The sequence below is a fragment of the Zootoca vivipara genome, chromosome Z, assembly GCF_963506605.1.
Source record: "Zootoca vivipara chromosome Z, rZooViv1.1, whole genome shotgun sequence".
Lineage (NCBI taxonomy): Eukaryota > Metazoa > Chordata > Lepidosauria > Squamata > Lacertidae > Zootoca > Zootoca vivipara.
The window spans coordinates 7,773,802-7,801,416 of record NC_083294.1 but is presented as its reverse complement, the minus strand read 5'-3'; the positions used below and the strand labels follow the sequence as shown (position 1 = coordinate 7,801,416).

Below are 27,615 nucleotides of genomic sequence, written 5' to 3'. Positions count from 1 at the left end.
GCCATGATCTTGGTCCCCCCCCCAAAAGTAATCTAGAAGACATTTAAGACTGTAGATTGCCACTCAGCTGTTTGATCTCCTCATTTAACGTTGAATCCCACATTAAATAACTTGGTGGTGTCTGCGTTGCTTTGCAGGGCTGTCCAGGGAGACGCGGAGCAATGGGACCGAAGGGAGAGAAGGTAAGATGACTGGGAAGTGCTTGAAAATAGGTGAACACTGTCAGTGTATAGATTAAAAAGATGAGTTATTTTAAATTCTCATTTACAACCATGTGTGCCGTCTCCATTAAAACTTCTGAGCTCATAAATTGAGGCTGGAGACAAAGTCATTTTATAGAGAATTATTTTCTGTGTCATACACCAGGCATTTTTTTTCTCAATCCTGTTGACAGCCAGTGTCTCTTGCCTTACTTTCTGCATCATAGTTGCAGTGCCCTCAGGGCTCTGTGCCCAGTGTGCCCAAACTGGTCATGCTTCCATAAATCCACCTCTGCTGGCAACCTCCCTGGCAACCTGCAGAAGATCGTTCAGTCCAATGTCCTAATCTGAAAGTTGCACAATAAGAACTTTTACCAATGGGCCTCTTAATTAATTAAGCTCTTGTCCTCCTCTTCCTTCATAATTGTCTGTCCTTCACCCTAATGGCCCTGGGCAAGTTTTTAATACAGTATTAACATCAGCCCAAAACAACTGAGAACCACAGAAATAAGCTGGATACTAAAAAAAGAAAAATAGAACTCAAGTCAAAAGCCAGGTTAAAGAGCAAATTCAGCAAATTCATGGGGGGACACAGGTGGCGCTGTGGGTTAAACCACAGAGCCTAGGGCTTGCTGATCAGAAGGTCGGCGGTTCAAATCCCTGTGACAGGGTGAGCTCCCATTGCTCAGTCCCTGCTCCTGCCAACCTAGCAGTTTGAAAGCACACAGTGCAAGTGGCAGGAGATTGCAAGTGGCAAGAGAGTGCAGCCCATTGGGACACCTGGTTAGAACAGGATGTAAGATTAGCTGGGCCTTTGATTTGATCCATCAGGGCTTTACTTTATTTGTTTTTTCTTATAATGTTTCTCCCTTCCTTCTTATAAGCCAGGCATCATTTTTATACCAGGCATGGAGAAGGAAAAGCTCACGTATTGGTGTTCAACAAAACTACAGTTTTAGGGCAAGGGTGCACACCCTGTGGCTCAGTAGCTCATTTTTGTGTGGGCCATGAGGAGTCAGTGGGACCCTTAGGGACAGAGCACACCAGCATGGGAAGTGAGCTAGCTTGTGCACTTCTGCTCTAAGCTGTTTCTTAGCCACATCGGAAGAAGGCACAAGGCCTCCCTATGAAACATCCCGAGAGAGAGAGAGAGAGAGAGAGAGAGAGAGAGAGAGAGAGAGAGAGAGAGAGAGAAAGAAAGAAAATAGTTTGTGCAGTAACCGAAATGTCTCATGTCATGAAACTGCGTGGTCAAGGCTTGAAACGTCCTAAAGAGATTCCTCTGGCAGGCTTTGTTGCTTTGAGTGACGCTACATTGGGGACATTGCGAGAAATTGCTGCCTGCTGCTCATAAACTCAAAACCAAAGACCTATGGAAAATGTCACTGAACTCTGCCAAGCCCCCATTAACCCCCAATGCTGGTGACCTGATCCAGAGGCATCCCTGTTACCACAAGGAAGTGACAGCACAAATGGGTTCCCTAAGCCAGCTTTGCAGTGGGATAAGGTCAGGACCCTGGAGAGCACCAAGGGTGCTAGATCAGAGTTCAAAAGCAAGGATTTCAGGACCACAATGTCCTTTGAGGCACCCATTGGCCCCTGAGCAATAATGTTTGGGGCTGCATACAATATTCGTTCTACTCAGAGTAGCCCCATTGAAATATATGGACATGACTTAGTTGGTAACAACCCTTAGTCTGCAGGTGCTCTTCAGGATTTTCTCTGTCTATAGGGAGTCAGAAATCCATTCCTCAAGACTCCATAAGCAAAGATATATCATTGGGGTTTGGAGCGGGGAGCTAGGTATGGAATCTGATGCTGGATTCAGGATGGGCCAATATGAGCTGCTACTACTCATAGACTCTCATGGCTTTGGTACCAGAGGCCTGACAGATGCTGGGTGCTAACACCAGGCCTGATCCTTATCCACCCGCAACACCTGCTTACTTTTGACACCACTGTGAATCCACATAAGGATACATGGTAAACTATACACAAACAGTGCTATACTGTGCTACAACATTGTGTTGATGGGTGGCTTGTAGCCATGATGGCTATGTTCTAACTCCATTGTCGGAGGCAGTTTGCCTCTCAATGCCAGTTGCTGGGGGTCCCAGGAAGGGAGAGTGCCACGACTGTGCTTAGGTCCTGTTTGTGGGCATCCTGAGAACAGGATGCTGTACTAGATGGGCCTTTGGCCTGGTCCAGAAGGGCTGCTCTTATGTTCACATGTGGTAGATTGAAACAAACAAAAACTCTGCTGTTCTACCAAAACAAAAATAAAGGAGGCATAATTTTATTTTCTTTAGGGATACCCTGGTGGAATTGGACGAACAGGTCCTACTGGTGACCCAGGGCATCCCGGAGTCCCCGGGGTCCCAGTGGTTGTTCTCTGGAGGAACTCAAAGGAGGATTGGCTGTCATTTACTGTAAGTTAAGAGTTGGTGACCCTTTGTGGGGGGGGGGGCTGTCAAGTGTCAGCAATGGGCATAGCCAGAAGCATAAGTGTGCGCGATTAACTACTCCAGGGCCCCAGATGCACTATACATTTAAAGCAGTATCATTCCACTTTAAACAAGTCATGGCTTCCCTCAAGGAACACCAGGAATTGTAGTTGGTTGAGGGAGCGGAGAGCTGCTAGAAGACCCCTATTTTCCTCACAGAGGTACATTTCCCAGTGTTCCATAAGAAGAAGCACTGAATGTTAAAGCCACTCTGGGTCACAGCTCTATGGCGGGAATAGAAGTCTCTTTCGCAGCACCCTAAACAAACTACAGCTCCCATGATTTGGGGAGAGGGGATCCATGACTCTTTTAAAGCAGTATGATACTGCTTTAAAGCCCAGAATTAAGAGCTTGCCCTGTTTCAGCTTTTATCATGGCTGCCTTGGATTAGAACTCTGAGGTAGAAATGAGGAGGTGGCTGCAGTATGGGTCTGAGTGAAGACTCACCCAGAGAATGCCTGTGCTGCTGCTATAGTTGCATTTAAAATTAGCTTCAAAAGTATAGAAAGGGGGTGGCAGCAACAGCAACAGGGCTCATGGACAGGGACAGGGACTGTCCAGCCAATCAGTCTTGGCAAGCACTGCAAGCAACCCACTCCCTCTATCTACCACCTGGGCTGCCTGGCTCATGGTGGGATCAACCCTGTAAACTATGGAATTCACCCCAAGAGGCAACAGTGGCCACTAATTTGGGTGGCTTGGAAAGGGGTTGGGCAAAGACATGGAGAAGGCTCTCATTGACTACTCAACCTGATATCTGTGTTCTACCCCCCACTGATGCAGCCAGCAATGGTTCTGGATACCAGTTGCTAGGAATCTCAGGTGGGAAGAGTGCTATTGCATTCTGGTCTTGTTTGCAGATTTTCCTGGACTGGACACTGTGAGAACAGAATGCTGGACAAAATGGGCCTGATCCAGTAGGGCTTGCATCCTTGCATTCCTTTCTGCTTAAAATGAAGAAAGCAATCCGCCACTCCCTTTGTTTTTCCATATTGCCTTTCGATGCAAAAAATCTGCTTTACAGTGAAGATCCCTCAGCCCTTGTCTCCTGCCTCTGTTGTTCTTGTTGTTGTTGAAAATAGAATCTCAATGTTCAAGTGAAAGATACTGTTTCCCCTGCTGCCCCCCCCCTATAGGTCTACCCTCATGGCTTTAGAATGAAACATTTCCCAGATCTATAGTTCCTCCAGATGTACATGAATGTTTTCAGAGAGAGAAAAAAGATATTTAAGTGGCCTGGAAGAAGAAGGCAGGGGAAGTGGGTAGGATATGGTTCACCAGTCTCTCAGCCCTCCTGACAGATTGTCAGGGTTTTTTAATTTTATTTTTTGCCGTTTCTGTTCACATTAATCAATTTGGGATAAACCTTAAAGGAGCCAAAGGGGTCTGCTGCTTCTTGATCCTGAGTTGAATTTACTCATCTATCAACTGTCCAAGAATGGCTCTCTGTGTGTTTTTTATTATTATTAGAAATATTTCCATATGTTGAAAGATCTTTGGTTATTTTCCTAGAAGAGATTTCTGAGCTCAGTTTCCCTCAATTCTCCCCTCTTCCTCTATTTAGAATGATGTGCAATCATATCAAGTTTCCGATTTCTGTGATCTCAGAAATTCAGTAAAATACCAAACATTTTTGCTCCTTTCCCTTTCAAAAGAAATCTGTCTTTTCTGGTTTAAAAGTTCTAGAGGATGTTAACCTTGTAAAAACCTTATTAGCTTATTTTTCTTGGAAAACAAAATTAGTGGTGTGTTTCTGTTACCTTGTCGCTCACCCTCCCTCCCTCACCTTTTTTTCTTTTTCTTTTTTAGCAAACCTCATTTTATCAGCTTCTTCGTGCAGGCTGGCCAGTAAGTATCCCCCCCCCCCGGGTGTTTGTTATAAGGGGTCTAGCTCACCTTTCAAGGCACACTGCCCTCATAAGTGTGCAAAGATTTAAGATACACAATGTGAAGACACAATACCCCACTAACCCCTCTAATGTTTTAGCAGCAGGAGCAGCAGCAGATATCTACAAAGCAAATTAAAAGTCAGCAGACACAGGACTGTATCCAATCTTAGTTCTTCTCAGAGGAGACCAACTGAATTTGATGGACATTACTTAGGTGCATTTGTTTCAGAGTCTACTCTGAGATGATACAGCTTACAGAATAGAACAAAATGGCTTTTAAGCTCCCCTTGGAGATCACCAATGACAGGCCATTGTATTTCCTTAGGAAGGGAGTTTCAAAGGTGTGACGCCAACATAGACAAGATATTGTCCCTGGTAACCACCACAATATCACTGGTCCCACTCACTGGACCAGAGGGTGGAACCTCCAGTGCAGATCTTAAAGTTTGGGCTGACTCTTACATGTACAGGTAGTCCTTCAGATAACCTGGTCCCAAACTGCTCAAGAAGTGTCAGCTGCTGCTCTGTTAGGTCAGATGAGGTGATGCTCCACCAAGCTCAGTTTGCTTTCAGTCTTCCCCCACCTGCCTACCTTCTTACTTAAAGCCAGTTTTGAGCTACAAAGATGACCTCCCTCATCAATGAGCTGCTCAGACAAAGGGAACCCAGCAGATATTGGAGCTTTAAAGCATGGTGCTGAACTCTTCCAGGTTCCAACTCTGCAATGCTCCAATTCTATTTCATGTTACAGCAGGCCATAGCACTGGATTGGCTCTCTGCCATCACCTGATTTGCAGTGTCATTAGCATGGGTTGGCAAACTAAGGCCCGGGGGCCAGATCCAGCCCAATTGCCTTCTGGATCCAGCCTGCGGATGGTCTGGGAATCACCGCATGGATCAGCGTGGGGATTCTGATAATTCTGGCTGCGTCATTCCCCTCCCCCCCCCACACACTGTGGCAGCGCCTCCTCCCTCTCTCCCTCCCTCCTCCTAGCTTCTCCCCACCCTGCCTAGAGGAGGAAGGGGGCTGGGCTTTGTTGAGCCACGGTTGGCTGAGCACCATTTTGAGTGGTTGACTGTGGAGAAGGGAAGGGAGAGTTGGGGGGGGGATTTCCCAAAAAATATATAGTCCAGCCCCCCACAGAGTCTGAGGGACTGTGGACCAGCCCCCTGCGGAAAAAGTTTTCTGACCCCCGGTCAATAGGATAAAATAGGTACCGCTACAGTGGGAAGTTAAACGGTGTTTCCGTGTGCTGCTCTAGTTCGCCAGAAGCGTCTTTGTCATGCTGGCCACATGACCTGGAAGCTGTACACCGGCTCCTTCGGCCAACAATGCGAGATGAGCACCGCAACCCCAGAGTCCGTCGACTGGACCTAATGGTCAGGGGTCCCTTTACCTTTACCTTTAAGCTGGCTTGTAACTCCCTCTTCTTGCCACCAGGTGGCATGTGGAATTGGGTGTCACTACTTGCCGATCAGAAGGTTGGCAGTTCAAATCCCCGCGACGGGGTGAGCTCCCGTTGCTTAGTCCCTGCTCTTGCCAACCTAGCAATTCGAAAGCACGTCAAAGTGCAAGTAGATCAATAGATACTGCTCCGGTGGAAAGGTAAACGGCGTTTCTATGCGCTGCTCTGGTTCACCAGAAATGGCTTAGTCATGCTGACCACATGACCTGGAAGCTGTATGCTGGCTCCCTCGGCCAATAAAGCAAGATGAGCGCTGCAACTCCAGAGTTGTCTGCGACTGGACCTAATGGTCAGGGGTCCCTTTACCTTTACCTGACCCACAGGGAAATTCCCTGACGCATCTGCCCCCAGATCACAACATGCTTACTTGGGATTTTCTGTGTTTCTTGTTCACACGCTTGCCTGAAGTGGAGTTGTGGTGGGCGGGGGAGGAAGAGAAGAGCGAAAATAAATGTCTGAATGTAGTGTGTGTGTGAATGGGCTCCAAGTTTCACCAGGTTCATTCTCAGCAGTTTGGTGGGTAACTGTGCTTCTTTTTATTTACTGAATACCATCTAGAGCCAGCCTGGACCTCCTGGACTACCTGGTCACCCAGGAAAGCCAGGATTGCCTGTAAGTAGCAGTGGGAGATAAATTACGTTTGGTTCATATTAAATTCGCACATTTCAAAATTATATGTGAACTGAAATGCACTTAGAAATTTGCATTTCTCCAACCAAACAATGTGTGTAAACATGTTTATAGTAGGGGGAAGTGTGCATAAAAATTCACTGGCGAAAACAATGTAACCCCCCCAAAGAAAAAAAAATTAAAACTTAATGTCACAGCATATGCCAAAAATATTGAGAACTGAAGCAGTGAATTCTAGAATGAAACCTTAATAACAATTGCATATGTGCCAAGTTCCTCTCTGAAAAATAAGGGACTGGACCGGAACTAGCACTGCCCCTATTTTGGAACTGGGCGGAGCATGCTCAGAAGTGACTTTTGATGCTGCTGTGCCCAGTTCCAAAATGGCCGCTGCACCGGAAGTCGCACTGGTTTTGGAACTGGGCACAGCAGCATCAAAAGTCACTTCTGAGCATGCTCCGCCCAGTTCCAAAATGGCCGCCACGTCAGAATAAACCGGGGGGAAACAAAAAAAAATCAATTTTTTTCGGCTGGGGACAGCTGGAAAAACGGGGGTTTCCCGGGGAATATGGGAGACTTGGCAGCTATGCAATTGAGCCAAGGATCTGTGGGAGCCAGGACAGATATTGCTTCAGCAGCAATTAGACCGAGACTCAGCCCTGTATGGGAACAGCAAGTGCATCCTAACTGCTAGCTCCTCCTTTGTTGGAAAATGTCTCTTCAAATAAAAAGGCCCAGTCCTGCTCCATAGGTCATTTACTCTGACGGAGCTAGGATTCTCTGGGGTTTCCTTGATGCAGTCCTCTAACTTGAAGGTCAGCAGTCTAACTTTGTCAGGCAGGGTCATCTTAAGCATATGTGGCGCCAGGGTGCCTCCCCCAGGTTGCCCAGAGTTGTTGACCTTTTTAAAGCGGGGGGACACCCCAAAGTTGTTGACCTTTCTTTTGGATGGGCCATAAAGGTGTGCACGACAGAGCTGGCCTGGCCGGCCGCCTCATCAACAACAGAGGAGCCCGAGGTGGCGCCGCCTGGGGGGGGGGCAAGCAGAGCCCAGCACAACAACAGTTGAGCCTGAGGCGGCAGCAGCAGTGACCGAAAGAAGCCGGGTACCTCATGTGAACAGTGTGCACTGGGCAGGCCTCTCGACGGCCTGTCAATCCCAGGCGCGCAGGAGGGTGGAGCCAGCTGGCTGCCTCAGTGCCTCACTCGCCCACAGCAGAAGAACGGCGGTGGTCCAATGGGCTCTGCTCCACTCGGCAGTGGCTGTTGGCTCTTCTCAATCCCCAGACTCCAAATCTCGGCCTGGGACTCTCTGCCTAGTGCCCCTGAAAGCCTGGCTCCCAGGTGCCCCACACCCCTAGCGCCTATGGGTAAGACAGCCCTGTTGTCAGGTCAGAGAGGCACTGGCGTTGGAGACTCATCTTGCAGAAATGTGCCTGGGGCTGATCATCTCTGCAGTTCTCCTCCTTACCCAACCTTACCTCCTGAAGAAGGGGACCTTGACACCAGGATCATGGCAGTTGGAATATCCAATATCTTTGGGATATATTCTTCCCCCAATACAGATCGTGACCCTTGCTTTGGGGGGCAGTGGGTGAGGGGAGAGGGGAGAGGGTTCTACCTTTGCGATGGCTGTATTTATGTTGAGCTTTTATCTGCAGGGACCTCCTGGACATCCAGGGGAGTCGGGTGTAAAAGGATGGATTGGATACCCGGTAAGACCCACACTGTTTCCCATCTCCTAGTATAGTGCAGGGCACCACCCCCTCTAGTCACTTACTCTCCTGCTTTCCCTGGATCGGTCGCCCCAGAGAAAGAGTGAAGATGCATGCACACCCACACACATGAACGCTGCTTTTTCAAATAAAATTGTATCCAGTAGAGTTAACCTGAATCTCAAAAAAAGCACATAGAGCTGAAAGAGGAAGTGGGAAAGAGTGCAATTTTCCCAATTTCTTTCTCTTTTCAATGGAGAGAAAAAAAGCTAACTACCCTCCACACCTCATGACCAAGGATGCAGTGAATGGAGTAGCTCAGAGGCTTTGGGGGGGCATTAGGGGAAGACAACAAAAGGTGTGGCAGGTGGCACATTGGCAACTCCTGAACTAGAGGGTGCAAAGTAGGACTTATTCATGCATATCGTCCTTCATTATGGTTTTAATGATAAGCTGCCTCTTTCTCAAGGGTGAACCAGGGCCACCAGGCCTTCCAGGTCGTGCTGGGTTTCCTGGTTCAGATGGACTTCCCGGCACAGATCAAAAGTCTGGACAACCTGGTGCCCAAGGTGAACAGGTAGGAGCCCAGATTTAACAAAACACTGTCAACCTTCACCACCCCTGCACTAAAAAATGGCTTTGCTTAGTGCTGACACTGGAAGGAAGGTTGGAGATAAGTTAGTACCTTGTTTACCCTGGCACTAACATCCTGACATAAAATCTGCAAGTGGATCATTTTTCAGCAGCCAGGGCTGCCATCGGAGTTTGGTGTTATCTGGGAGCAAGATCTACCACCTTGCACTAGGGCTACTGATGATTCTCAGAGCCTCTACGTTCCTGGCTTGCAACCACTGCTTATTTACCTCCCCTCTCCAGTGTGCATGTAATGACCAGTGTGGAAATTTGACATTACCTCCATATTCTCTTGTCTTGGACTCTCCTGCTGTGTGCAGTTTACCCAGAAGAAGAGGTTAAATGAGCAAGCAGCAGCAGCACCCTGCAAAAAGAAATAAGAGCCAGCCCTGTCAATGGTATCTCCTGGAACCAAGCCTAGTTCCCAAACTTTCTGTGCTTAGTTATATGTCTCTGCCTTTCCCATTTCCCTGCAGGGCCCACAAGGATTTAGGGGAGACTGGGGGCCTGCTGGAGACAGAGGAGATGAGGTGAGTTGGAACTACAGGCTTGTTGGAAGAACCCAGTAATAACTCTTGTTTTGCCACCAAAGTCACTTGCTATTACTGTACTGTAATTTGTTCGGGAGCTGCCAGCTGCATCTGGGCAACCAAATCATGATTTAAACTGTGGTACAAGAAAGGGTTTGGTAAAGCCGGGAACCCCTAGAACCACCCCACCTCCACAAGATGAAGAGCTGCCTCCCAGAGTTAGTAGCTAACAGCAGTTCTACTTAGCTGCTTACAGGCACTGGGAGCTTGTGACCAGGGGTAGTTTTGAGGGAGGGCTCTTAAAAGGGAGGCCCAAAGTTCTGCCTCACAATGTATGTATACCCTCCAACATTTATCCGATGAAATTGGGGACATCCTAAGCAAAAGCAGGACATTCTGGGATCAAATCAGAAACCAGGATGGCTTCTCTAAATCAGGGACTGCCCCTGGAAAATAGGGACACTAAGAGGATCTGTGTATGTAGGACTGAAATGTACTCGGAGTCGAGAGTGAATTTCATGCTCTTTATTCAGCTCATAGTCATCAAGGAGAAGAGGAGAAGAAGAATGGCTCTTTTCCCAAAACCATCTGCTTATATACATTATTTACACAATGGGCCTTGCGTGATTGGCTACTTCAGGGCTACACCTGTGGGCCAATTATATTGTGGATTGACTTCTGCCTGCAGCCTGATTGGCTGCTCCTACAGGCCAATCAGGTAGCAGATTCACTTCTGCCAGCCGCCTGATTGGCTGCTCCAGCAGGCCAATCAGGTTGCGGATTCACTTCCACCTGGAGTTGGATTGGGTAGCTCCTGCTGTTTCTGAATCCTATTGTTCTAGGATTCAGCTCAGTACATAACACCCCTCCCCTCTAAGTTCCAGTCCTGCCCGGGAAGTTGCATTCGTAGTCCCCAAGGTCTGCTGGCCGCCTCCGTGTGCGTTGTGGCCTGGGGTGTTCCTTGGTCAGGGGTTCTGGTTCTGGCTCGTGTTCCGAGGCTGCTGGCTGTGCCGGGGCTGTCTGGTCTGGCGCCACTGAACCACTAGGTTGTGGCTCTGGTTCCGGTGTCCTTCCAGCCTCGGGGCGCCCCTCTGTGCCTACTGCTTCTGCTTCCCCTGCCCACCCCTCTCGCTCTACAGGCCTCACTGCCCTGCTGTCCCCTTGGGACCCCTCTGTCCCGCTCTCCTCCCGGGTTCCTCCTGGGAATCGTCGCCGTAGCTGGTCGCAGTGGCGGCGCCAACATTGCCCCCCTTCCGTTAGTACCTCGTACGACACGGGACCGGTCACCTTGGTGACTGTGGCGGGTACCCATGCTGGGCCTGCCCCAAAATTCTTTGCGTACACTGCGTCCTGGGCCACAAATGTCCGGGCGTTCCTGCCTTTCCCCACCACTACCTCATCCTGAGCTCTGTCGGGGTGAAGTCGGTCCAGTCTAGTTGCAAGGCGCCGGCCCATTAGTAGTTCAGCTGGGCTCCGGCCCGTCGTTGTGCTTGGGGTGCTGTGCTGTGCTAGAAGAAATGCGGCAAGGCGGTATTCCCAGTCCCCTTGTGTCATGCGGCGGAGGCTGTCCTTGGTGGTCCGCACCATGCGCTCCGCTTGGCCATTGGTGGCAGGGTGGAATGGTGCTGAGCGGATGTGGCGGATGGCGTTCTGCGCTGTGAAGGTCTGGAACTCCTCTGACGTGAATGCGGTTCCATTGTCCGAGACGAGGGTGTCAGGGAGCCCGTGGGTTGCAAAAAGCTTACGTAGTACCCGGATGGCTGCCGCCGTAGAAGTGGACGGTACCAGTGCGACCTCCAGCCATTTGGTGTAGGAATCCACCACTATGAAGAATGTTTTTCCCTGGAAGGGGCCAGCGAAGTCCACGTGCAAGCGTGACCATGGATGTCGGGCGGACTCCCAGGGCTGGACTGGGGCCCTTGGGGGATCCGGGCGGGATTCCCCATCGAAAACCCCTGGAAACTCTTTGCATATGGCGTCCACGTCCACTTGTAAGCTAGTGCGGTTCACCCCGGTAACGGCTAGCCCCAGAGGTCCAAACCATGCCAGTCCCAGTAAGCTAACGTAGGGGCCCTTAACTACCAGCAAGTCCAATTGTTGCTTTCGCCCTCGATATTGCACCCTGAAGGTCCCCACCCCCATTGTAGGGACCTTACGTTTCTGGAAGTCCCGGAGGGTGAATGGGGCCGGCCTTAGTTTGGGACCCCCATTAGGGCACAGTTCCCTTAATGTTCGGGCCGAGATTATGGATAGAGTTGAACCCGTGTCCAGCTCCATGCGGCATGGGGCTCCCTCTATCTGTACCTCTATATAAATTTTCTCTGTGCTGGGATGGGGCAACTGGAATACCTGGTAGTCCGTGATCTCCGTCGAGTTGCCTTGGTGCATGGTGCCGTGTGACCTGGGGCTCCTGGGTCGGTCATCTGATGCTTGTCGACGGGTGAGTCGAGCCCGACACACCCGGGCGATGTGTCCCAATTTTCTGCACTGCCTGCACTCTGCGTTGCGGAAACGACAGGTCCTCCTCTCGTGGTTCTCCCCGCAGCTTGCACAGTTCCCTCCTTCTCGTCGAGGCTGCTGTGGTGTGTGTGCTGCTTGAGTGCGCCGCTGTACTCGGTGTACTTCCTCCCTGTCAGATTCGGATTCGTTGGTGAGGTCTTCGTGGTAGACCCTCGGTTGGGATGGCGGGGCCGGTCGTGCCTCTTGCGTTGACCTCTCGGCGGCTTCGGTTGCCAGGGCTTCCTCCAGAGCAATCTGGAACGTGAGGTCTTTTTTGGCGTAGAGGCGTCGTTGCAACATCTCGTCCCTCAGGCCACCGACGAGGCGGTCACGAAGCATGTTCTCCAACTCTGAGAAGTTGCATAGCCGGGCGGCTTGGCGGAGGGAGGTCACAAACCCAGTTATGGTTTCCCCCGGGGCTTGCCGCTTTGCGTAGAAGGCATTTCGGCAAGCTACCCCCGAGGGCTGTGGTGAGAAGTGCTCCTTCAGCCGTTCCATTATTGTTTTGTAAGAGACGGTAGCGACATCTCTAGGTGCAAGGAGAGCCCGGGCGATTTCAAACGTCTCCTCTCCACAGACGCTGAAGAATGTCGCCCTCTTCATGGCATCGTTGGTGACTTCTTTCGCTTGCAGGAGGAAGTTGAAACGGGCGGCGTACCCTTCCCAGTCTCCTGATGCTGGTTTGAATGGCGAGAAGCTGCTGTCGGTTGCCATTCTGGGTTCCTTGGGTCCTGGAGCTGAAGCCTGGATGCACGGTGCGATGCAGCGGTGCAGCAGGTGGCGGTGCTGCGGTGCAGTGCGTGGTGGCGGTCAGCTCAGCAGGATCCCACCTTCGTCGCCAGTGAAATGTACTCGGAGTCGAGAGTGAATTTCATGCTCTTTATTCAGCTCATAGTCATCAAGGAGAAGAGGAGAAGAAGAATGGCTCTTTTCCCAAAACCATCTGCTTATATACATTATTTACACAATGGGCCTTGCGTGATTGGCTACTTCAGGGCTACACCTGTGGGCCAATTATATTGTGGATTGACTTCTGCCTGCAGCCTGATTGGCTGCTCCTACAGGCCAATCAGGTAGCAGATTCACTTCTGCCAGCCGCCTGATTGGCTGCTCCAGCAGGCCAATCAGGTTGCGGATTCACTTCCACCTGGAGTTGGATTGGGTAGCTCCTGCTGTTTCTGAATCCTATTGTTCTAGGATTCAGCTCAGTACATAACAAGGACCAAGAGACATGGATGGTGATGGACTCACCTCAGACTCACAAATCCAAAAAGACATGTCACACAATAAAAAAGGGGGGAATGGGAGGGAGGAGGGGGGAAAGCAAGCTCAACTACAGGCTCTTAAAATTACAGTTGATTTCAGTGGTAGTTCTGACTGCCTTGAAGTTGATAAAGAACAACCCTCCCCCGAAGAATTCTTCCACCCATTCTTCCACAGAACAAATCACAAAGCAGAGCACTGGACAGGGTCTAGCCCAGGAGGACAGGGCAGTTCCTGTCCCACAAATGTAACAGGAAGCTACATTTTGCTACAGCTTCCTGGCTCATGCAAAGGGAGGACTGGAGAGGCTGCTAGTGGAGAACTGAAGCTGGTCACTATTTCAGTTCATTCAGCTGAGATTTCACCATTGGAGCACTCCTAATGTACTGAGCTCCAGTTTGTTGCTTCTGCAAGCATCTGGGGGTGGGGGTGGGAACTGCTTGTTTCCCTCTCTTGTTTGCTGATTGGCTTACTAACCATGTGCAACAGCCATCTTGTGATCTGAATAAGATTCATATTTTTCAACATAGTGCTGCAAACACTTGTGGAGGTCAGGCTCACCAGAGGCAGGCAGTTATGAACCATGCCAAATGCAAGTCATCCAAGCAGCAGGCAGGGCATCCAGATGATGCCCGGAGCAGTCAGGGCAGCTGGCTCATAGACTGGTAATTTGTGTAGGGGAGCATTCAAGAACAGAGTTTCCCCACCCTACTCACCTGTAGTCTAAGAACTTAAGAAGAGCCCTGCTGGATCAGGCCAAAGGCCCATGTAGCCCAGTACAGTGGTACCTCGACTTACGAAGGCGATCCATTCCGCGGCGCTCTTCGGAAGTTGAAGACTTCGTAAGTCGAAGCGTCCATTTTGCGCACGCATAAAGCGCGGTTTTGCCCTTTGTGTATGCGCAGAACGCGAGCACAGCGAAAATACTTCCGGGTTAGTGGACTTCAGAAGACGAAACCTTCGGAAGTTGAGGCACTCGTAAGTCCAGGTACCACTGTATTCTGTTCTCACAGTGGCCGACCAGATGCTACAGTGGGAAGCCTGCTGGCAGGACCAGACTACAACAGCTCTCTCCCAATGATAGGAATTCAAAGGCAGACTGCCTCAAACACTAGAGGGAAAACAGAACCACCAAAAGCCTTGTCCTCCATGTGTATGTATGTCTATCCCTCTTTTGAAGCCATCCAAGTTGGTGACCAGCCCTACCTCTTTTAGGCGCAAATTCCATAGTTTTAACTTTGCACTGTGTCAAAAAACAAAACACACACACACAAAACTCTCTATGTACAGTTCTGTCCACCTCATCTCCAAAACGGTATTGTAGAGGAGCTGGAAAATGACCAAGGGGGTGAAGTAACTCCCCTATGAGGAAAGGTTGCAGTAGCATTTGGGACTTTTTTGTTTACAGAAAAGGTGTGTAAGATGTGACATGATAAGTGTCAGGGGGCATCCACAGGGTCCGTGGGAGGAGGGAGGCAGGAGAACGGGTTACAGGGATCCCCCCCTCGTCCAGCCAGGGGAGAGCAGTCAAACCTCCAGCGGGGAGGAGAGGGAGGTGGTCAGCACCATGGAGAGAGGGCTCCAGGATGTTGGCTCTGAGCCCTTGCACTACCTTAGCCAAGAGGGCTCAGAGATGCATCGACCCAATTGTGCAGGGGACTGAAACGCAAGGAGGGGAGGCGAAGGCTAGGGGTGTCCAAGTTCTTATGCTGGGGTAGAAACTGGAAGGGGGCACTCCCAGATTCTGCTAGTGAAACTCTTTGCTCTTCACTGTATATAGGTAAAGGTAAAGGGACCCCTGACCATTAGGTCCAGTCGTGACCGACTCTGGGGTTGCGCGCTCATCTCGCATTATTGGCCGAGGGAGCCGGCGTATAGCTTCCAGGTCATGTGGCCAGCATGACAAAGCCGCTTCTGGCAAACCAGAGCAGCACATGGAAACGCCGTTTACCTTCCCGCTGTAGCGGTTCCTATTTATCTACTTGCATTTTGGCGTGCTTTTGAACTGCTAGGTTGGCAGGAGCTGGGACCAAGCAACGGGAGCTCACCCCGTCACAGGGATTCGAACCGCCGACCTTCTGATCAGCAAGCCCTAGGCTCAGTGGTTAAACCACAGCGCCACCTGGGTCCCTCACTGTATATAGTATGCACAATAAACCTGTAAATAACTGGGTTGGAGTCCTGCGTGGTTACTCATGAGCAACCACCCCATGATCCTTACAATAAGTTTATAAAATTATGTATGACATGGAGAAAGTGGACAGAGAAGAGCTTTCGTCCCTCTCTCGTAACGCTAAAATTCATGAACAGCCAATGAAACTGAATGTTGGAGGATTCAGGGCGGACATAAGAAAGTTCTCTACATAGTTAGACTATGGAACTCACTTCCCCAGGAGGCAGTGATAACCACCAACTTGGATGGCTTTAAAAGAGGATTGGACAAATTTCTGGAGGATAAGGCTTTAAACAACTACTAGTCATGAAGACTATGCTTTTCCTTGATGGTCAAAGGCAGTAATACTTCACAGGATGGGATCCCAATATTACAAGAAGGCTGAAGTCATACACTCCCTGAAAGATTCACCTGCCTCATCGTTCTGCATGCGTAGATCAGGCCTAACTGTTGAGAAACCGAGCAATGTGCATCCCACATGTGTGAATGAACTCCGGCATCCAGTATCCAGAGAGATAACGGAGGGTGTCTTAATAATGTGATCTTTTTTTATATGTATCACTATGGAGCCTTTGAAGTTGGGCAGGACAAATAAAATCAGGTGTATATGCCTCTTTCAGGGTTTTCTGGGAGATCCTGGCCCTCCTGGCGAAAAAGGAGAAAAGGGGGCAAAGGTGAGTGTATTGATTTAAAATTTGATTGATTGATTTAAAAAATTATTTTTATACTGATGTTCACAAAATAAAATAAATCAATCTCAGAGCAGTTTACATAGGTACCAGGCAAAAGCATTTCCTTTTCGGCAGGCCTCTTATCTGTGACCTTGAGTGGGTGTGATCTTTAATCCTGCCACTTAAAAACACGTTTGGATTTTAGATTCCCACCCCACCCTTTTATGTATTTGTTTATATATTGTAAGACATATATTGTAATCATCATCATCATCACCACCATCCATATCATTTTATTATCCGTATACCACACATCTGACCAGGTTGCCCCAGCCACTCTGGGCAACTCCCAACAAAATAGAGCACATTGCAGTAGTCCAAGCGGGGAGATAACCAGAGCATTCACCACTCCGGGGAGACAGTCTGCAGGCAGGTAGGGTCTCAGTTGGCATACCAGGTCGAGCTGGTAGACAGCTGCCCTAGACACAGAATTGACCTGCGCCTCCATGGACAGTTGTGATGATGTCTCCTAGACTGACTCCCAAGCTGCCCACCCTCTGTCCCCCCAAGAACAGTACTTCTATCTTGTCAGGATTCAACCTCAATCTGTTAGCCACCATCCATCCTCCAACTGCCTCCAGATACTCACACAGCACCTTCACTGCCTTCACTGTTTCTGATTTGAAGGAGAGGTAGTTATCAAAGGAGATTATTAAAAACAGCCCGTTGAAGCATGCCCCTGTCTGTATTATTCCAGCATCATCCCACATGAAACAGTCATGGCTCCCCAAAAAGGGAATACTGGGAATTATAGTTTGTTAAGGGTGCATTGTCCTCCTCACAGAGCTACAATTCCTAGAGTGGTTTAACCATCTCTTCAGAAGTCAGCAGCAAGATGTTTGTATCCTTCCTTGAACCACCTTCATTTTATGTCATTTTTCAGGGGGTCAAAGGAGAATGCGGACCTTCTGGACCTCTTGGGCTCCAGGTAAGGAATTTGGCTATATCACTTTGGCTATTTAATCTATCTTCACAGCAGGGATGGGCAGCTTCTCATGGTTCCCTAAATCTTTAGCAAAGCAAATGCATTTTCCCAACCCCTGAATCTGATAGTGATCTGGGCTTTTGTCCAGATGATAGTGTGACTCGCGGGTTCAAAAAGTTTCCCTTCAGTGCACGAGCATAGGAAAGGGGGGTGGGGGAGTGGGTCACCCCAGGTGCCATCATGGAGGGGGGTGACAAATTATCAAGGAACAGTTACTACCCTACTAGGGCGGTTCATTTAAAAAAAAAAAACTTATATAGCTATAGGGATTATATAGCTATATATGAAACTTCATTCATATCAGTTAATATCTTGACCCTCCTCCATGAAAATAGCTGTTTACTTGGCCATTTTCCTATGTCGTGAAAGCTGAAATTTCAGTTCAGTGGAGCAGGGTCACGGTATTAACTGATACGCATGAAATTTCAGATATAGCTATATACGTAATCCCTAGTTTAGTGAGATAAGGCCTTTGGAGCAGCCATTTAAAAAAAAAAAAGTTTTTTATGAACCACCCTACTGCCCTACCCTCTGCTGGGCTTCCCGGGTCCTGGAAAGTCAGCCTATGTGAAGAAAATGAGACTAGGCTGAGTAGATTAGGCCTTGCCTTGCCTTCGCCCCGCCCCCTGCATGCAGCAAATTTTTCTTGATTTTACTGCTGTGGTGTTTGAATCATAGAATCATAGAATCATAGAGTTGGAAGAGACCACAAGGGCCATCCAGTCCAACCCCCTGCCAAGCAGGAAACACCATCAAAGCATTCCTGACAGATGGCTGTCAAGCCTCTGCTTAAAGACCTCCAAAGAAGGAGACTCCACCACACTCCTTGGCAGCAAATTCCACTGCCGAACAGCTCTTACTGTCAGGAAGTTCTTCCTAATGTTTAGGTGGAATTTTCTTTCTTGTAGTTTGAATCCGTTGCTCCGTGTCCGCTTCTCTGGAGCAGCAGAAAACAACCTTTCTCCCTCCTTTATATGACATCCTTTTATATATTTGAACATGGTTATCATATCACCCCTTAACCTTCTCTTCTCCAGGCTAAACATACCCAGCTCCCTAAGCCGTTCCTCATAAGGCATCGTTTCCAGGCCTTTGACCATTTTGGTTGCCCTCTTCTGGACACGTTCCAGCTTATCAGTATCCTTCTTGAACTGTGGTGCCCAGAACTGGACACAATACTCCAGGTGAGGTCTGACCAGAGCAGAATACAGTGGTACTATTACTTCCCTTGATCTAGATGCTATACTCCTATTGATGCAGCCCAGAATTGCATTGGCTTTTTTAGCTGCTGCATCACACTGCTGACTCATGTCAAGTTTGTGGTCAACCAAAACTCCTAGATCCTTTTCACATGTACTGCTCTCAAGCCAGGTGTCTCCCATCCTGTATTTGTGCCTTTCATTTTTTTTTTTTGCCCAAGTGTAGTACTTTACATTTCTCCTTGTTAAAATTCATCTTGTTTGTTTGTTGTTTTGGTAAACCACTTTGCAGGTTTTTAAAAATAAATTTTATTAAATAAACAAACAATAAATATAAATAAAATGACACAAGCCAAAACGCAATCTATCCTGTAGATTTAAATATATGAAATAACGTAAAACCATTTTTGCAGGCAAAAAATAAAAATAAATCAATGTGGGGGCGCGGGTGGCAAGAAATTTTTCACACCGGGTACCACCTCACCTTCCTACGCCTCTCAGTATCATTATCATCAATAAATAACATCACCTCCAAATATTATTACATGACATTATAGAGGTTTGTCTTACAGGGTTTGATGGGTCCTAAAGGTCTTCATGGTTTTCAGGGTCTCCCTGGGCCAAAGGTGAGTGGTTCCTGCTCTGCTCCTTTAGTCCTCTGTTCTAGGCATGATACTTTTTTTTTTTTTGCAGTCCCTATTAATTCTAAGCAATACGTACTGATATCACTTTCCCTCATTTGCCTGTTGTTGTTTTTTAATTTGACTTATATCCCACCTTGCCTTCAAGGATCTCAAGGTGGTATCCATGCTTTCCCCCTCTCTATTTTATTCTCACAACAACCCTGTGAGGTAGGTTAGACTAAGAGTTTGGGGCTGGCCCAAAGTCACCAAGTGAGCTTCGTGAGTGAGTGGGGATTAAAACCATGCTTTCCCAGATCCTAGTCCAGGATCTGGGAACCCTGGCTTTCTGTTGTACAGGCCTTAGTGTTAGTTGGTTTTCCATTGACAAGAACATTGCTTGATTTTGCAGCAGTCTGCAACCCTGACTGAGTTTGCTCTTGCAATGGCTTGATGAAGTTTGGATTTCTTTTGTTTTTAATGTGTTTTCAAGCTTTCCAACCTGCCTTTCTGCCAAGATACTTAATAGGGATAAGAGCTGTGTATATTATATTATATTATATTATATTAATTTTATCTATGTATCCCTTCATAATTCAACAGAAATCTCCAGCTAGTTTTTGAATCCCAGCAAAAGGCAACATAAGCAAACAATACCAAACTCCCAATTCATAATCCAGTAACTACTAATCATCATCATTCCACATTTTAAGTAGGATAATGAGTAAATAAATATCTCTAAACAATGTGCATTGATATTCTTTTAACTCATGAGAAAAACAAAAACAAAACATATACAAAACATAAAAATGTATGAACCTGCATCAAAATGCAACTTAATTTATAATGTATCAGAGAGGATCTATATTAAAGGAATCAAAATTATGCACTAGCAAAAATTAATTTATGCGTATAGGCATAGTCACTCTTATTCTGCATGATGTGTTTTGGTTTTGCTAACTATAAAAATATCAGGCTATGGGTCCATCCTCTACAGAATGCTGTGACCCTCCAGATGTTGCTGGACTATAACTCCCGCTACTGGTTGTACTGGCTCAAGCTAGAGAGAGAAGGCCTGTAACTCAGTAGCAGAACATCTGCATTGCACACAGAAGGTCCTAGGTTCAATCCCTGGCACCTCCAGGTAGGGCTGGGAAATATTCCCTACCTTGAATCTTAGAGAGCCTCTGACAGTCAGTGTAGACAATACTCGGCTAGATGGACCAATGTTCTGACACTGTATAACACAGCTTCCTACGTTCTTCATAAGACTGAAGAAGTCAAAGCTCAGAGGGAAGTTGTTATTTAGGAAGGTAGTGTCTAATTTAAAAATTTTATCCTGCTGTAGGGAGATGCCGGCTCCATGGGCTGTTCAGGACCTGCAGGGCCTGTGGTAATAATTTCACATTTTCTTTAGTCACTTGTAAAATGCCTCTTATGCTCATCCTGTCCCCAGCCCCAGTCTTTTCCATTAAACTGTAAAATGTCAAAATAAAGCAACAATGCTTCTAATAAGTTACCCAAACAAGTGGGGGTGATAGATGGAACAGCAAGCTTTCCTCCCTCACTGTTTCCTTCTTGACTAATTACTTGTTAGTTGTTTTTCTCTCAGGCTCTACGTCCTTCCTCTTTCTTCTCCATTTCAATTAGTGTTAGAGCTTCCTTTGTTAATCTCATGACTTCAGGGTGGCCACATGTCAGTTTTGTACTCATACCGTAATAGTCTTGTTTGCCATGAGTTTAAGTTTCTTGTCATTAAAATCATGATGGGACTGTTGAGTAATGAGGGGGGTTGAAAAAATTATCTAACCCAATTTCCAGACTCCGAGAATATCTACAATACAGATTTAAGTACTGGTTGGATAATAAATTACTCTCCTTGAGGAATTCTCGTAACTGTAATTTTGTGAAGGATACAAATATTGTCTAGCAGTTTCCAGGATTCTTCAGAAGAAGCCATGATAGTAACCAGTCTGTAGTTCAGATCGTCCATTAGGACTCTCCTTGAACATCACTTTATAGAGGGCAAATGTGGGAAGAACTTAAGAGCTTTGGGCAGCTGTAAAATAAGCAAATCCCATGCTAGAGATCATTAGGAAAGTAATTGAAAATAAAACTGCAGCTATAATGCCTTTATACAAATCTATGGTGCATAGCTGCCAAGTTATCCCTTTTTTACAGGGATTTTCCCTTATGCTGAATAGGCTTCCTCGCGAGAAAAGGGAAAACTTGGCAGCTATGCTATGGTGGGACTACACTGTGTATAGTTCTAGTCACCTCATCACCTCACAGAGAAGATCCCTTATGAGGAAAAGTCCCACTGCACATTGCCAATCCAGCACTTTTGAGAATCAGTGGAATGAAGGAGGAGTGTCTTTATTTGGGCCGGAGGGTTGGCCCTTGAAGGCTCTGAAGTTGCCTCAAGGGGGTGGAGCTTGGAGAAGGGAGTATGGAGTTGTTGGCATCATTCTGTCACAAGAAACAATGGAGCGTGCCTCCAGGAGTGAAGTCAAACTGTTGGAGAATCAAAGTGCATGCTGTGGCTGCAGAGACCAGTAACTCGTAATTACTGCCTCCTGTATACTTTAGCAGCACCAAAATGGCAAGCTTGGGCGGTGTGTATGGAGGTCCTGGGCTGCCCAGACGGCAATACCCCCTCTTGGTCTCATTGATGTGGTCCAATGGAAAGCAGAGCAATACATTTGGCACCATCTTAGCTGCAGGAGGAGCCGTAAGGAGGCATACAAGGTGCCATCCAAGCATCTTAGTGTCAGGATGCTGTCAGCAGCTCCCAGCTGGTTGCCCAGGAAAGTATAAAGACAAGGAAAAGTTTCTGTCTTTGAGCTCTTTGCTCTCCTACTTTTAAGGCTCTCTGGGTTCTGGGAGATGGAGGGTCTGGAATGCTTTCTAATGACAACGTGTCAGCTGGGTGTTGTCCCGGGTCTCCCATGATTTCCCAGCTTTTCTCCTCATCTGCCTCTGAGCTGCTACCTCCTTCAAATCCCTGTTGTCAATCTACACTGTCTTCCTCTTCCTCCTTCTGGAAGGGTCAGGATGGGGAGGCGGTTTCCACCATTTCTTCTCTGCCCAGTCCCTGACACTTAGGGACTGAACTCTGGATTTGCATAGGATTTCCTCCTTAACATTTTCTCCTCTCAAAGATGTCCCTCAAGGTAGCAGGTACGGTAGGAAGTATGGAGATAGAGGCATAAAAGGTTCCGTTTCCTCCTAAACTTTGTTGGAGCAAATTGCTCACTCAGAGCTATCTCCAGTCCACTAACCTTTGCCCAGCCTTGCCTCAGGCCTTTCACTGCTTTCATCATGGGGTCCAGCATTGTTTCAGAACATGAGAATAATGCTCCTCATAACTGTATGTTAATGCTTTTTCTTTTGTTTCATTTCATACATGTAAAAAAAAGGCTCCCCACAAAGTTTCCCTTTAGCAGAGTCCTCCAAATTTGCCTCAGATTTTGCTTCAGGAGATATTTACAGTCAGATATCACCTGTCAATAAATACCCTGTTTCTCATATTTTAAGACATACCCATAAAATAAGCCATAGCAGGATTTTTAAGCATTCAATGAATATAAGCCATACCCCGAAAATAAGACATAGTGATAGGCGCAGCAGCAATGCCGGCCACGGCAAGGAGGAGGAGGAAAAAAATAAGACATCCCTTGAAAATAAGCCATAGTGTGTTTTTTTGAGGAAAAAATAAATATAAGACATGTCTTATAATATGAGAAACACGGTATTTTTTTTATTGCACAACAACAAATTCAGTCACCTTATCTGTGTTGGTGTTTATAGGGTGAGCTGGGGCAACCAGGACTGACTGGAGTCCAAGGAGTTAATGGCTCTCAGGTAAGTGTTCTGGGAATATTGAGGGGTGCGAATGCAAAATTCCATCCTCAGAGAAATTATTTGAACAGAAGTCAGGAGGGAGGTGGGCGGGGATAATTTGATGCAAGATTAGCAGAAGAACAACATGCCGGACCAGGCCAATGAGTCATCTAGCCCAGCATCCTGTTCTCATATATTTCAATATTCCTCAGTGGTATACTTGCAAATAGGACTTGAGCACAAGAGCACTTTCCCCTCCTCTGCTTTCCAGAAGCTGGTATTCAGAAGCATTACTGCGTCCAATTAAAAATTCCACATTTTGACAAGTGTTAATAAACCATTAAGGTTCTCCACTCCTGATCTGCAACCTAAGTTGCCTAAGTTCATCTGCCCTTTGGCACATTGCAAAACATTCATAACTCCTCCCCCCTCCCTCCCTCTCTCTGTCTCTCTGTACGTGTTGAATATCCACGACTAGATTTCTTTGTTAAAAGCAATGAAACCAGAACATAGTTTAAGCTCTGCTTACCAGTTCTTGGATTGTAAAGAAGCAACCAGCACTCTGCAAATGTTGAAAAACATCAATACAACTGGTGCTGTCCTCTGAAAAAGGAAACGGGCTGTGAAATATTTTCATGTAAGAAGAGGGGTCGGGTGCAGAAACTGGCCCCTTCAGTTGTGGTTGGACTCCCAACTCCCAGTAGTCCCAGTCAGCATGGCTGATGGCCAGGGATGACTTGGTAGTCCACCAATAATAGGGGAGGGGGCACAGGATCCCCATCCCTAGTTTAAAAGGTTTAGATTTTTTTTTTAGGATGAACACATCACTCCCGTCAAGAGAAGGTTACTCAACCTAAAAGTATATATATCTATGTATTATAACATGGGCGTACCCAGCGAGGGGAAGGGGGGCAGCTGCCCCCCTCTAGAAGCAAAACAAAAACAAAAACCATATTTTACGGACCATAACCCACACTTTTTCTCTCCGAAAACTGAAGGGGAAAAGTCGCTGCGGGTTATGAAAATCGGGCAGTTTCCACCCCCTCCGCATCTGCAGCCAGCAACAGGAATGTGGGGAGGGCGGGAAGCAGCCTGAAATAGGGCTGTTTTTGTCCCCTCCGCGGATGCAGCCATCGACAGGAACGTGGGAGGGGGAAGGAGCAGCCTGAGCTGGGGGCAGGGCGGACGGGAGCTCCTTCCTTCCTTCCTCCTTTCTTTCTTTCCTTCCTTGCTTCTCTCTCTCTCACCCCTATCTCCCTCCCTCCCTTCCTTCCTTCCTTCCTTCCTTCCTTCCTTCCTTCCTTCCTTCCTTCCCTCTCCCTTCCCCTCTCTTTTGGCCCCCACCCTAGTTTTGATCCTGGGTACACCCCTGTATTATAATGTAACTGTGTGTGAGAGAAAGTTGATTATTATTATTATTATTATTATTATTATTATTATTATTATTATTATCCCCTTCAGGGAGAAGCGGGGCCTTCAGGCCTGCCAGGCCCGCCAGGCCCTCAGGTATGTACTCACTTCTGGAATTGCTATGGCAACAGAGCTGAGATGCCCAAGGGGTGTTGGTTTCCTGAGGCAGAAAAAGCAAAATACTGTACACCTTGCTCCCTTGTGTTCTGTTCTGTTTCTTCAGAAAGAAAAATACTTAATCATGAACTAAATCATTGATGATTTGCTTTTCACTTAATGGTCTCCCAAAACCTGCTTCCTGAAGCCTCATCCTCCTTGAAATTGTTCTCTTTCTTTTCCAATGCAGGCTTGGGAAAACTGCGGTCCTCCAGCTAATGCTGGACTGCAACTCCCCATCATCCCATACCACCTGGAAGCTTATAGGTTCCCCATTTTGTTCTGTTGGCAAAGCCACCCTTACAAAGAGCTTTCCATCAACATGGCTTTGTGCTAGATAGACAGCTTGTAGAAGTGCCCTTGGTCAGCAAGTGATTTACAACAGCACCATTTGGGTTTTAACTAAATCCAAAACGGGAGGCTGGCAACATTTTTATTGTAATGATTTGTACAGTGGTTCCTCGGTTTATGAACACAATTGGTTCTGGAAGTCTGTTCATAAACTGAAGCGTTCATAAACTGAAGCGAACTTTCCCATTGAAAGTAATGGAAAGTGGATTAATCTGTTCCAGATGGTCCGCGGAGTACTTAAACTGAAGCATTCATAAACTGAAACGAACTTTTCCATTGAAAGTAATGGAAAGTGGATTAATCCGTTCCAGACGGGTCCGCGGAGTACTCAACCTGAAGCGTACTTAACCTGAAGCATGGGTGTAATTGGTTCCGGAAGTCTGTTCATAAACTGAAGCATCCATAAACTGAAGCTTACTTTCCCATTGAAAGTAATAGAAAGTGAATTAATCCGTTCCAGATGGGTCCGCGGTGTTCGTAAACCGAAAATTCGTAAACCGAGGTGTAAACACTCAATATATGAACATTCACTTATCCAAACACAAGGAATTACGGTAGTACCCAAATCTTACTATGCATACTGCCGATACAGATATCCAAACAGCTGGACCTGTGTGTAGTTTTGTAAACAAATAAGCAGCTTTAAACAAGCCTTACTTTTGTGTTTTGCTGGTCTGCAGCAGCCATTTTGCCAGAAACTATGGTGGGAGTGGGGGGAAGAAAGGAGAGAGATCAGAAAAAAATAAGGTTTATCCTTCCTTGTTTGCCTCTTATGAAGTTTCAGAGGATTTCCCCATCACCTTCAGGTCATATTGAGGTAAAAACTCCATGGTTTGGAAAGCATTAGAAATTTCTCCATAGGAATCAATGGAAATTGTTGACTCATTAAGTTAATGCTTGCCTAACAAACAATTTTCTGAGAATGCATTGGGTTCTGATAACAGGACCTGTGAGTGGATATATATTCTATTAATGTTTAATTGTTTTTTAATGATGTATGTGTATATGTATTTGTTTGTTTAGCTGTTTCTATTTTAGCTTCAGGTAGGTAGCCGTGTTGGTCTGACGCAGTAGAAATATATATATATATATATATATATATATATATATATATATATATATGTAAAGGTAAAGGGACCCCTGACCATTAGGTCCAGTCGTGACCGACTCTGGGGTTGTGCGCTCATCTCACATTATTGGCCGAGGGAGCCGGCGTATAGCTTCCAGGTCATGTGGCCAGCATGACAAAGCCGCTTCTGGCAAACCAGAGCAGCACATGGAAACGCGCATTTTTACGTGCTTTCGAACTGCTAGGTTGGCAGGAGCTGGGACCGAACAACGGGAGCTCACCCCGTCACAGGGATTCGAACCGCTGACCTTCTGATCAGCAAGCCCTAGGCTCAGTGGTTTAACCACAGCGCCACCTGGGTCCTATATATATATATATATATATATATATATATATATATATATATATAATTGTCCAGTAGCACCTTACCTCATACCAAGAACAAACTAAGTTGGTCTCTAATGTGCTACTGGACGTGTGTGTGTGTGTGTGTGTGTGTGTGTGTGTGTGTAAACCATCCTGAGTCGCTTGTCAGGGGAGGGAACAGGATATAAATACAACAACAACAACAACAACAACAACAACAACAACAACAACAACAACAACAACAACAGTTCTGCCTACTGGCTCACTCCTATTCAAATTGAATGTCTTTGCTCCATTCCTTTCCCTGTTCTGTAAAGTCACTGCCTTTTTTTCTTGCCTGTGCACCTGAGCTGCCAAATATCCATGCATCAGCCAAGGAAAAGGCAAACAGGGCACAGGGAAATCTCCCTTATCCTGAGACAGACCATTGACCTACACTGTCTGGCAACAGCTCTCTGGCATTTCAGACAGAAGTCTTTCCCCAACCTTTCTTGGGTTTGAACCTGGTTCTTTTCTGCAAGCAAAATATTTGCTCTGCTACTGACCTATGGACCTCAGGCTGTATGAGTCAGGATTTGAACTGAGGAAACAGGAAAGTTCAGCAATAGCATCAGTTTTAATTTGTACTGTTAGGGAGGGCATTACAGCCCTTTTCTTGTATCTTGATATGTACAGAACTCAGCTAGTGAAAGGGTAAAGATAGCAAGTTGTCTGTCTGCCATTTACATTTTGTCTATAATATGAGGGTCATTTTCTATCTGATCTATCTGAAATTTGGCAGGAGTAGTGAGGTACCTGAAAATTCCACACCAAAAGGATGCAAAACATAGAAGTTATAAGGAGCAGAAGAGCAGCTGAGTCTCACATTGAAAACAGCGGAAAGATTGTAGGATCTGTGCTTTTTAAAAAAATTGCTAAAATGGGGGAACTCTTTCTTTGCTGATACAGGTGTGCTTCCCTTCCAATTCCTTTGCACTGGTCTTTCTAATCTGCCTGAAAATTGGCAGGTGATGTAGCAGTTAAATATTTGAATTTTTTATGCTATTGGGATAGAAAACACCAAAGTTACAGGCAGCAGAAGTGTGAGTGGGTTTCCCGTTGAAGTCTGTGGGGAATTAAAATTTATAGGGATAAAGAAAATGAATGAGAAGCTTCCAAATCATTTTTGAAAAGAATCAAAAAGTGCATGAATGGAGGAACTAATCAACAATTTCTTTCTCTCTCTTTCTTTTGCATACCCTTCCTCTGGTCTTGTACCACATCTGGGACTTCCTTTCACTCTTTTTAGGGTCCGCAAGGCTTGGAAGGGAGGCATGGGCCCAAAGGACTCAGGGGATTACAGGTGAGTGGGCCATACCTTCCTTAGAGACCTGGGACACAATC

The 27,615-nt window shown here is 46.8% G+C and overlaps 1 protein-coding gene across 1 annotated transcript; it reads left to right on the top strand.

Annotated features, from left to right (window-relative positions):
• The first annotated feature begins 64 nt into the window (after positions 1-64).
• Positions 65-27,615, top strand: LOC118084245 (collagen alpha-1(X) chain-like). The gene is made up of 14 exons (XM_060270297.1): positions 65-182; positions 2,510-2,629; positions 4,514-4,552; positions 6,618-6,671; positions 8,351-8,404; positions 8,874-8,981; positions 9,514-9,567; positions 16,123-16,176; positions 17,117-17,161; positions 18,990-19,043; positions 20,386-20,430; positions 22,848-22,901; positions 24,342-24,386; positions 27,521-27,615. Exons 1-14 carry the CDS (start codon positions 162-164, stop codon positions 27,596-27,598), a joined length of 825 nt encoding a protein of 274 aa, XP_060126280.1. The 5' UTR covers positions 65-161; the 3' UTR covers positions 27,599-27,615.